Source organism: Scatophagus argus, chromosome 6 (assembly GCF_020382885.2).
Source record: "Scatophagus argus isolate fScaArg1 chromosome 6, fScaArg1.pri, whole genome shotgun sequence".
Lineage (NCBI taxonomy): Eukaryota > Metazoa > Chordata > Actinopteri > Scatophagidae > Scatophagus > Scatophagus argus.
In genome coordinates, this window is record NC_058498.1 from 17047763 (window position 1) to 17060285 (window position 12523).

At 39.8% G+C, this 12523-nt stretch overlaps 1 protein-coding gene across 2 annotated transcripts in view; it reads left to right on the top strand.

The window, feature by feature from the left end:
- The first annotated feature begins 8607 nt into the window (after positions 1 to 8607).
- Positions 8608 to 12523, top strand: part of polrmt (polymerase (RNA) mitochondrial (DNA directed)) — a 46855-nt gene continuing 42939 nt past the window's right edge. Inside the window, exons 1-5 of one of the 2 annotated variants that reach the window (XM_046391555.1) lie at positions 8608 to 8834; positions 9462 to 9560; positions 9800 to 10000; positions 10130 to 10557; positions 10971 to 11104. In XM_046391555.1, coding sequence (XP_046247511.1) covers positions 8693 to 8834; positions 9462 to 9560; positions 9800 to 10000; positions 10130 to 10557; positions 10971 to 11104 — 1004 coding nt within the window. In that variant the 5' untranslated portion in view covers positions 8608 to 8692. Of the gene's footprint in view, positions 8835 to 9461; positions 9561 to 9799; positions 10558 to 10970; positions 11105 to 12523 lie in introns of both variants that reach the window. The other variant, XM_046391554.1, reaches the window with a different exon arrangement.

Here is a 12523-nt window from a genome sequence, read left to right on the forward strand (position 1 = left end):
GCTCTGCTGTGTAGTCAGTCAGTCAGCCCTCTCTTCTGTGGAGGCACTGGCTGAGTTGTCTTGTGTTTTATCCTGGGCAGGGCCAGCATCTAGGGGGTTGAAAGGAGAGGAGTTGAGGGGTGGGGCCACACCACACTCATTCATAACCATTTCAGACAAGTGAAAAAGCCTGCATCGAGCATTGTCCCTTTTCTCTTCTCTTTCAGAATAATTTATTCTGTGAGGAAAAAGTCATTTGCTTTTCACCTGGGGATTTTATTGTTTTCTTCTTACTGTTGTTTTCTTTTTCTTCTTCTTTTTGTTGGTCACAGTCACCTGGAAAGACTTACATCCTCTTCCTATCCCTTGACCCCTGTTGCCTCCCCTTGATGTGAACAGGGAGGCACTTTGTAACACAGTCAGGTCAGCTCCTGTCCAGTGAACCAACTAGTAGACCGGTTTTTGACACCTTTGCTCTCTTTTCTTCTCCCTGGCCACATGGGGCAAATTAAGTGAGCTTTTCCTTTTTTATATGCGGCTGCTGGTTTGAATCATCGAGCAGGTTGCAGGAGTGTCAGCAGAGTTAGTCCAGATGAAGCAAGAGAGACTCTGATCACCTGTGTCAATATTTCAATGGAACACCTTCTCTGATCTTTGCTGCTTAAATTGTGGAAGCAGGACGGAAATAAAGAACACCTTTTTTGTGAGGGTTAGGGTTAGATTAGTGTGATTTCCCCCACTTTTTTTTTTTTTTTACAAGGTGTGTAAAGAACCTGACTAGGTCAAGGCATTAAAGCTCAGCCACCCCATTCAAGTTAACAGTATTGGCCTTTTATCTCAAGCAGTCATAGTGTATTACTCTTACAATGTGAAGAAGAAAAAGAATAACAAAAATAAAATAAAATTGTGCACTACTGACTATACTGGGAAGGAAAATTTTAACATCAGGGAAAATTATTATTTCTTTACTTATTTTGCTGAAAGTTCAGTGAGACGCCCTCATGTCTGTTCAGTAATCCAAAAATACAGGCAACCAGTCTTAAGAAATATTCTTCACTTAAGCCCCCACTTATGACTCCAGAGAACTGTCATTTTTACACTTTGATGTGTATACAGGTTAAACAAACAAGATACAAACTTTTAAGAAGTGCTGGTATGGTGGATTTGCTAGTTGTTTCTCTTTGTTTCCAGTCCCTGTGTTAAGCTAAGCTAATTGTCTGCTGCCTCTAACTATCTGCATAGTTACAGTACAGGCATGAGAGTGGTATCAATCTTTGAATCTCAAAGCTTTGGTTATATTTCATAGCGGCAGATTTGATAAAAGATAGAGATTGAAAAAGTGAGAGAAATAGAGAGAGAAGATGCAAAGGTTCTCAGTTTGGGCTGTCCAGTTACTGGTGGCAATTACCTAATTTTCGTAAGTGTCCCTGTTTCAATCATAAGTACCACCCTGAGTGGTGCTGGAAGTGTGTTTGTGGAATATGTGCTCAGACAGGGTGACAGTCACACTTTGTCGCTTGTTAACTGCCCCAGGAGACTTGCTGTCCCCATAGCCCCTATTTAAACCTTACCATCCTAAAACCCTACGAGAAAGAGAGCAGTCACCTCTTTCTCCAAACTCCCTGCTCCAGTCCCCAAAATCCCCCCAAGCCATTCCTGTCTACCTGTCAGTATGTTCTGGTCCTCAGTCCCTACCAGGCTCCTCATCAAAGCTACTACATTGAGCATAGATTTATGTGGGCCCTTCGTAAAAATCTGTCACCGTCAGCTAAACCACGCTGTTATGTCTGTTAACTTCCTCTGTCTTTATCTGCTTTCTGGTTCCGTCTGGTTTCTGCTTTTCTCTCTCTCCCCCCCGTCTCTGTCCTTGAAAGTCAAATCTGTTCCGCATAGGATACTTTGTAATCACCACTTGCACGAGCTGCCCGATGTTACTGGACCTGGGGGAAGTCAGAACAAGAACAAAGAAGAACAAGAGAGAGGGACAGAAAGCACTGAATGTGAATGTGTTTTTTGTTAGAGTGGTATTCCCCCTCTTCAAAAACAAACAAACAAACAAAAAAGAACATGTAGAAAATTTTCAGGACATGTGAGTGTTAGCAGGCTTTGCTCAGTTATTATTCTCTGTAGATATATTTCTTAACAAAGGTATATAAGGTGTTTGGAGACTGGCTTTCCTTTATGATGGGCAAAAGTATGAAATGCTTTTCTTGAAAGTGTTTGAACACAAACAATAACAGAGATGCATCATCATCGCCTACTTTGGAATCAGGTTAGTGACTAAGATGTGATTTTTATTCTGAAGAACTAATGAATTTTAAGGTCACTATAAAAGTTTTAAAAGTTCACCTTTGACATTGCAATGTGCTGCTCCCTTCCTTGTGCTGATTGAGACAGATTGTTTCATTTCACATGCTTAAGTTAGATGATCCTTCCAACTAATAGTCCCAACATAGTCCATATGTTAATTATAAACTCTCCAACTGCTTTAACCATTTCTCTTCCCAGTAAAACACAGATAGTGTTTGGAGCAGAGTTGTAAACTTTTTAAAGTCATAAAATTTAGACTAAGCATCTTGATCACCTGACAAGTAGAGAGTCTCACAAAAAGTCATTTTGTAGTAGCCAAAATGCACATTTTGCTTTACAGAACTTGGTTTTTGGTGTGTAAAATCAAAATTCTTGAAAAAATCAAGTGTAAATTTAGAAACATAATTTTATCATTAGTCGCAATTGAAGCTGATAGTAATTTCTAACTACTTTGGAAAGCAGTAAGTTCACAGCCTTTACAGTATGTCACAGAGCCTTGATTTATAATGAAATACCATGGATGCAGTTAAAATGATTACTGTACAGTATATGGTTCAGTTTCTCTTTTGAAATGTTGTCATGTCTCTTACTATTTTCTGTTGGAATGGTGCACATGTGCAAATAAACAAAACAAAGAGGGAGGAAGAGAAAAACAGAGAAAGTCAGAGAGAAAAAGAGTATAATCCCCCAGGATGTTCCAGTTGTCCTTCCTTTGCTGAAATTTCCTGTAATTAAAATCATACAATCATTCTATGTACTGTATAACTTCTGAAAAATCTGAGTGCCCCCTGAGGTCAACAACAAAGCTCGGGCCTCATGTGAGTGTCAGATGTGGCAGCAGATTGCTTTGTGGGGTCTTGGAAGCAAATGTTTGGGCTTTGAGCTCAGTGCCAGAGCAGACACAAGCATAATGTATTTCTTTGTTATATGTCTTTACGTGCAATCTCTCGCTGTTTTACATTGTTCATCTTTGATGTTTAATAACGACAGTAATTCACATGATTTCAAGGTCATAACACATACAGGGGTGGTTTCATAAGTGTCATGTTCAAGCTATCTATGAGCTAGAAACGTCCGGCTCATTTGCAGTTTATCATCAAGTCAGTCAGAGGAATCCACTGCATAATTTTATAGATCAGAAGCAGACCCAAGAAAAGTTTTGGAAAAAATAAGACTGATGCAAGCAGACTTTGAAGCCATTTGAGCTAAATGCTTACATACCTTTTTTTGGCTTGCTCAAATTTGCTAATCATCACTAGGCATGAAATGCAGTGGAGGCTGCTGGGAATGTCAATAGTTTTGCAAGTACTTGGACATAAACCAAAGTATTGGCCAAATTAGAAGTTTGATGTGTTGATGACACAAGAGAAATGGTTAAGTTAGTTATCACAATTCAGTATGAGGGGAACATTTATATCCGTACTAAATTTCATGGCAATCCATTCAGTAGTTGTTGACTAAAACCAAAAAAACAAAAGTCACTGAACCAACAAAGTCAATAGGACTGATCCTCTTGGGTCCATGAATGTCAAAACTTCATCTCAGTCCATCTAATAGCTGTTGAGATATCTCAGCCTGGACTAACATAGTGGACCATCCTACAGTCAGACCAACATTGCCATTTCTAGAACCTTGCTATGTCTTGGCTATAATGACCCTGCTGCAATTGCTTGCTGAATTTTAACACGTTAGCATCTCTGACTTCCCCAACATGCCTGATGCATGTCTTCCACAGGTGGATTATATTGGATCTGTATCCCCTGAGCTGAGCTGAGCCGTGCTGTGTGGGCGTGCCCTGTGCTGAGAATACCACTCAGGCGCCCAAGGAGGATGTTCTCAAGTGAAGGAACCTAATCTTTCCCAGCAGGAATCCAAGCGGCTCTGTAAGTGTATGAATAGAGATAATATCTCTATAATGAGGCCTGTTTTGTACCATCAGAGTCTTCAAAAAGGTCTGAAACTCAACCTCCCTCCTAGAACTGACAGTCCCTCAGTAATAGCTCCCTATTATTAATTGTTTTGCCGGCCTGCTAAGTCCTTGTCTCTGTCTTTCTCTTCCTTGCTCTTGTAGATGTGTTTTATCAGCTCACCCATGGCTTGGTACTTTTCAGTCTGCTGACAATCTGCTAGTTTGTAATAGAGTTAGGAAGGTGTTTGTTTTTCTTTTTTTCAAATTAAAGTGTTTCCAGATACACAACAATGTACTTTCTCTTTATTGTATACTGTAGGGAGTTGCAACTCTAACATAAGGAAATTATTTCACACATATTATTCATGGGCAGTAAATTCTTATAATTTCAGCGATTATGCAATTTACTCTTTCAGTGTGTCCAACACTGCCTGTGTTGCTGGGTCAGACCCAACAGGTGTGCCTCATATCTTTGCGCTGTCTGCTGTGCTTGGCTGACAAACATCCGGAGGTGGTTAAAGGAACTGACCAGACCACCCCGACTCAGCCCCACTGAGGACATGTCCCTTTGCATATCCTGCTTCGTGATCATTGTCTATTGTCAGTGGCTTTATGATTAGTGAGTTGCCTATCTGATGCTGTGAAGAGCTCTGAGAGATCCAGCCTCCCAGTTCTTTACAGGATAGCAGAGATCCAACTGACTGATAGCGTTTGATGAAAGAAAAATATAAGTTGTCAGGGCTGATTAAATATCTGTGAACTGCTAATCTGATATGTCAGAGGCACAAAACTGAGCACATGGGTAGAACAAGATGACTGACGGTGATGATGGAAAGAGCATTTTAAAAATCTTTGCTGACACAGCATTTGTTCACTCTCCTAATATATGCCGTCGCTTTGAGTGTATGTTGAGGTGGACCGAGTATACATTATTCTTTCAAATGGTTCTATTAAGACTTGTAAATAGCACAAAAGTAGTAGGATGACACATCTTAAGACATCTGAATTGACTCACTAATTGAATCCAACTTTAAGTGCATGTGTGGGGAAACCTAATAAGAAAGCTGTGAGTCACAGCAGTCCAGTAAAGGCCTGTGCACAAGCCCAAAGGATCATTTTGATGTCATCTCTCTATAATGGACAGTAATGGACATAAAGTGTGCGATGTGATGACTTATATTTCATAATTATTGTTTGTACCAATGCTCTAGAAGTTCACATTAGATTGTAAAAAGTACTAATGTGCTTCACGTCTTAGCTTGAATAGAAAAGTGTCATTAAAAAAAAAATTAATAAAGTTTTCCTAAATATAACTTAGATGTCGCACATGTGGAGCCTCATAGCAAGGTACCTTAAGAAGCAATTTTCTACATGGTGACAGGTCACTGATTTCATGCAAGTGACACAGACACACACACACACACACACAAGAGACGCACACAAAACACATGCCAAAGGCATTTACCAACACAGGCATCTCAGAGAGAAGTATCTCCATCAAAACAGCCCTCTCTCCATCTGTTAAACAAATAGGGAGCCCCTACAAAGGTGTGCAAAAGAATCCACATGATCAAAGTGTATGAGAATGGCAGCCTTGTCCTGGCCTGGCCATTATCAGGCCCCATGAATGCCTGTCTTCTCCTCTTTTGTAGGTCGAGGCATTGACAGTCACTCACCCGGCAATGACTGTCACACCAGCGCAAAGAGCCAGCCGCCGACAGGGGCCAACCACATCAAACGAGACTGTCAAGGGGCCCTGCTTGTGAACCGTGGCAACAAACACCTCCTGATCGTCACCTACAGCTCAGCAGCAGACACCCACCGCTGTGCTCTCAGCCACTGCCTCCACTGAGAAAAGATGTACTGCCTGGACCTCATTTCCCTCTTTGCAGCCCCCCTTCTCTCTCTCTCTCTCTCTCTCTCCCTCCCTCCATCTCTCTCTCTCTCTCTGTCAAGTAGCGCTTGTGTTAACCTCCAGCCTGCCGAGACACAAAAGGCTGCTAAAGTGTTTAAGAATGCTTTATGGATGGATGACAAGGGGAGGCTGACACTGCTGGGGGTCAGAAAGTACACAGGATGTGAATGAGATACATTCAGTTTTATCTTCAGTTTGGAGCTGAGTCACACTTGATTTAAACTGTATGATATCTGAACTTCAAAAGATGACTGGAAGAAGAAGACAATAATTTTCAATGGGTTGTGACAGCATGAGTGTGGGTTGCAACTTCAGATTGCATTAATGGAAATGAATGTAACTTAATATGGAGTGTTCTACCTGTAGTGTTGATGTGAAGTATATGTTAAGTGTCACAATATCCCTAAAACAGTAAATGCTGTACAAGTTCGGAAACTAAATACACATACAATTATATGGTGTTTTTAAGTGTTAGTTTTGTGGTTCCAAACATTGTGAATTTCACCTTACATTAACGTTGTAATTACAATCAGAATCAGAATACTTTATTGACCCCTGGGAGAAATTGGGTAAGTTAATGCTGAAGGTCTCATCAAACTTACTCACAGCTTTGCCTGCTGTGTATGTAAAAACATAAAAGTGAATATAAAGGTCTAAGTATGAGCCAACACACTGCTTTATCATTGTGGGACCCTCATTTTCATCATAGTCTCCTTTTTGACCTTTAGCCCCTCTCTGATTGACTGTGACAAGACTGCCACCTGTAGGAAAGGGCGAAATCTTCAGTCAGATGTTAACTCATCTGAAATGAGTAAAAATGTTCCAATAGCTCTAACGGAGCTCCGAATTCATTCTTAAGGGCTGCTTTTATAACTTTACTGATCTTATCTTTGTTCCTTGTGGCCCCTTGTGGCCACTGCACTCCTGTGTGTTTCACTGCATGTAACCCATGTTGCATGGGTGTTCAACTAAGGATGGGTTAAATGCAGAAGACAAATTCAGTCTGTGTATGTAAAATTATATATGCCACCAATAAAGCGATTCTTCTTAATTCTTAATAGTCTGGTCTCAGTAGTTGATGTAAGAGAAGGCCTGAGTTCATCTTGAACCCCACTGATCGATGTCTGAGTAACCTGAGCCCCAGTGGTTCTTCGTTGATTTGAATTTGAGGGGTCCATGTCTGAGTGGTCAATAGTTCAAGCAGTCATCTTATTATCACTGTTACTGGAGTTACTGGCATTTTCCTGGCTGTATAACACAGTGTCCTCCCATAAAACAACCACCAAACAGGAAACAACAAGAAAGGAGTTTTAAGATGGTCTACCCCTCCCTAACCCTAGCTTTTAGCTTCCAATCACATATAGGATAAACCTCTTATTCTGCTATATAGCTGACATTGATGATATTCACAACCACAAAAACAAAAAGACGGGCTCAGATTTTGCCGAGCTGCGTACAAACTGTGAACTCCTGACCTCTTGTGGATGAAAAGAGTCTCAGATTGTGTTGCGTGAGTTTGGTAAAGAGTGGGAAATTACAAACATACGCAGAATAGGAAAACCATTGGAATAAAAAAAATACATTTAAGTATTTTTTATTCAGTTAGGAAGTATTTTTTTTATTTAATTATTGTATTTATTTCTTTTTTCAAAGAATGTATATAAGGAAAGCACACTTTACTTTTCTGTATACATTCTGGTGTTTTTCTGTCTATTCTTTTTGAATGTTACTGTAATGTTAATGTTATTCAGAATGTTAAGTGGATTATTTAGAACAAACAAAGCATGTGTGTGGATGTGGCAGAGTAGAGACATCCCCAGAGACCGTTACTGACCTGTTTAGATAGATGGATAGATAGATAGATAGATAGATAGATAGATAGATAGATAGATAGATACATACTTTATTGATCCTGAGGGAAATTCAAGACCACTGAAAACCACTGAAGCATCTAAACTCTTCGCTCTGCTGCTGAACTTGTTCTACTAAGTAACAGAAGGAAAGACCTTTAAGAGGGTCTTTTTGACAATGTTCCATCCAAATATGTTTTGTGGTGTTCAGACAATAATTTAATAACCTAATACTGACCAGCAGTTTGACAATTAGTTTCAACTTCTCATCAGTTCATTTACTGAAAAAACATTGCTAATAAAGACACTGGAACATTTCATCAGGATCAAAATGGAACATTTTAAGAGAAGCCCACTTTTAAGAAAAGTCCTTTCCTTATTCCGCAGTCGGATTTTTTTCTATTTTAGAAAGATTTTGAACTTATTGTTTTTTAATTGGAAACATATCAAATGAAAAAATAATCACATTTACTAAATAAATAAAACAAGATAAAAGTAAGGATTTGGGCTTTTAATAGTTTGTGATTGGGTAAAATTAACCCAAAATGTATGTAATCGCCACCCGGGATGATATATTTTCACCTTAAGTATTGATTAACACAGATATTAGCACACTCGATTTATCTGCGATCCTCTAACCTTGCCTTAAACTGCATTGATCGCTCCTCGCGACTAGTATGGTCTTATTTAAGATGGCGGCATGAAGTAACGCGGTTATTACATGGCAACATGTCACTTCTCAGAGTTTGTGCCTTTGCCAAATGTCTGAATCGTCGCAGTTTATTTGAGAAGTTTGCTTTCCGCGGGTCTTTGTCGGACTCCTGTCAGCTATGTGTGTCGAGAAGGAATGGCGCAGTCAGACGAATATCAGGTGAGCCAGAGTCTGTCTCACACTGAGCTCAAACCAGTGCAGTTACAGTGTGATGGACAAGTTCACCTAATCTCGTCGACGAGCCTTGTGTTAAATGTCACTGTACTCACACGTCGACACTAATTTAATACCGAATAGCTCCTGCAATGTTGGACGAGCACATTGTTTGGTTTGTTCGTGTAGCAGTTTGGCTAGGTGTTTGTTAACATTGACTAATTCCTTCTTGTGAACAGCAGTTTGACCTTTCGTGGTTCACTCACACTGCTAGAGGCTCTATGTGAAAACTTACTGGACCGCCAGTAATCCCGAAATCCTAATTTAAGAACTACTCCATCAACGAATCCGATCACACTCAACATTACGTCCTTCACCATAGCACTGTCGTTTTAGCCCATTTTGGCAGACTGTGTCTGTGGTGGCTGAAGCTCAGGTGATGGAGAGGTTGGTGGCATGGTCCCCAGCTCCTCCCTGTAGAGCTTCTGCTCCTGTGCACAAGAAGGAAAAACACAACAAGATGAACGTAAAATTAGAAGTAATTGGTCAGGAAGGGAAGAAATGTTAACACACATTCATATTTAATGATTATTATGATCTCTAACAGTATATAACTGTTTTTGTTTTTTTCAGACACATCCTTGCAGCTTCAAAGGAGAAATATTTCATTTGTAATCCCAAAGACAGAAGATGGAAAGAAACGTGTACTGGAACAGTCTCAGTTGTTAGATGGTATGTTGCTGTAAATGGCAGGTTGTTGTGATCTTATATTTAGAAGACATTTTCTTATACTAATCTGTACTAAATATCATGTGTGTCAGAGTTCTCTGACTGCTGCCACCAGCCTTTGATATGTTGGAATACTTGCTGGGCCTAATCAACCTTTATAGCCTGTACTGTTTCTGTGTTTCTGTGTGTCACTCCTGAAAAGTAATTTTATGTGACATCCCTTTTCTATTTCTCCTTCCCAGTGCTTGAGGCCAGAATTGTCCAACTCCAATCTGACGTCGTTCTAGATGTCCAACATGCAAAGGTGCAAGCCTCTGGATCTCAGCCCAGCCGCTGGATTAAAAAATTAACAGAGGAGAGGAAGAAAAAAATGAAGAAACAGCAGCTCCTTCAGCTGGCAGCAGAGAAGAAAAATAAGGAGAAAACTACAACCAAATCTAAAGGTAGCAAAAGCAGCATGATGCTCCATAGTATATCACACAAAGCTATATCTACCACATCTAAAAAAACTACACCTTTGAATACAGGAAGCAGAAGTAATCTGAAATCGTCTGATCAAATGCATGCTGCAGTTTCTTCAAAGGTTGCTGCTCCTACTGCTGCAGTAGGGTCAGCAGCAAAATCATATAAATTATCTAAAGGGAAACAGAAGCACTCAAAAAATCAGGTTTTCAGTGACGAGAGACAAAAGCAGACAGTTAAGGATTCCCGGGACATGGATAAAGGACTGGCTGAGGTGAAAGGGCTGGACAAGAGGAAAGATCAGCAAACAAGCCAGAAGATGTCTCCAGGTAATGCAAAATGCCTCCAGGAGGACAGTGAAGGAATTGCGTCTGGGGACATGCATCTGAGCATCCGCTCTTACCTCGAGGCATGTGTGTTTGCTGGGGACATTGGTAGGGCACACAGTTTCCTACTCAGCCAACACAGAGTTTTGAGCCGACGCAAACAACTGAACACAGACATCTACAACATTATGATGAGGGTGTGGGCCAAGAAGGTGAGTTCTGCACTGTGTTTTGAACATCAGCCTGTGGCTTACTAACAAATAAAAAAAAAGGCAATTGTGTCTCATACGAAAAGATGCTGCTTTATTTAGGCTGAATTGTCACACTGGTACAAACAGGCTTAATAAACCTGACAACATCATATGCCAAAAATAGCATTGTTACTTGTAAATAAGAGTATGCTAGTGTTTGTATTATGTTTACTTGCACATTCTTTCTGTTGTGCTCCTTAAGTATACCGTGTCACTTAAATAAAGTCTTTGGTCAGTAATTTCACAGAGTTAGAGTTAGAGTTTAATTGTCACTTGTTTCCTTGGTGTCTCTAAGCATTCCTGAGGGAACATTGGTATAATGTCTACCTGATAGCAAAGTTAGACCTCCCATGTCTGCGTTCTTCTGTTTATAGGACACATTAAATCAGATTGGTCGTGTATTCATTCTGTTAGAAGAGGCTGGTCTGAAGCCAAATGCAGGATCCTACCGTGCCGCTCTGGAGTGTATGGGCCGCAGTTCCACCTGCTCCCCAAAGATTGTCACAAGGTATTTACACGCGCACACACAACCCATGAAGAGCTACATTTATTACGAAATTTGACAAGTTTACACGTTTGTTGACTGTTGCTCTAAGGACTTTTAAGAATTTTAATTTTAAATAAGGATGGACCAAGACAAGTGGCAGTACAGAGACTTACCAGCAGGGGTCATGTTATACTCATGATTTACTCCATGTCATAAACTCTTCACTTACAATTGTGCCCATGATTGTCACTATTCAGGGCTGTTTTTATATAAAAATACTGGTGTGAGAGAAGAAGCAAAATGTGCCCTAAGTGTCTGGTTTTCAGTGATGTGCCCTCTGGTAGTGAGGTGTTAGTGAGGTATCAGTGAGGTAACCCTATGGTGAAAACCTCTTCTGCATTTGTTTCTTTTGTTTCCTCTCACCATATAGTGGTGTTTCTGCATCACAAAATCCACTCTTAAATGTCTTATAAATCCTAATACTTATTTGGTTGTATAACATTTAAATGCATTGACGTATTGCAAACATCAGTATAACACACTGCATGGCATCTCATATAGTTTGCATTGTGGCAGTCAAAGATAAAACAGGTAGATCAGCTCCACAGTGTCATAATACATGGGCCTTGATTTTATTGTAAAATTATGTTGCATTTGCTCTTTTTTTAGATCAGATCTTCCAATAATACTAATTTTACTAAAGATTTCAAAGTTGTACAACCAAAGAGTTGTTCATATCCCTTTTCTTTGCCTCATGTTCATTCTTGGGCTATTGTTGATTTAGCTGATGACATCAGTGTTGGATGGTGGTTTTACCATGTTGTTAAAAATGGCTTTAAGGAGGTTAAGGAGCAGCATAACCTCAAGTGTCCCTAGTACAACTTTTATAGTGAATGAAAGCAATTTTATTTTACTTACTTGTTCAATATTTTTAATTAGTTTTTCACTTGTTTTATGGTCTGAGCTAAATCAGTTAACTATTGTTGCTGCAGTAATATGACCTCCACTGAGATAATCAGTTTTGGCTATATCCTGACAAAACAAGTTGTTGTTAAGACAGGCTTGTTCCTGAGTGTTAAGTAAAATCCTGTGTTAAGTGACATGTGCATGTGTTCCTAACACTTTACACTTTATGTGTTGTTCCTTCCCTCACTGCTGATATTGTTTCCATGACCATCAAGTATCGACCAGTTGTTAAGTTTTAGATTGCAAAAGTTTCTGTAATGGTTGCTGTAGATTTCCACAAGGCCTTTTAAAATTGATTTGGTTGTGGCAGCGTGCTGGCAGTGTCGATGAGGTTGGCTTTGGCTCTGTTGACGGGCATTGTAGTATACTTTTAGTTTTTTAATTTATTTATTTTTGCTCAGACAGTATAGACTTAGACTTTCTTTATTTGTCACTTGGATTTTCATCACAAACGAAATTTCGGTACAAGTTGAT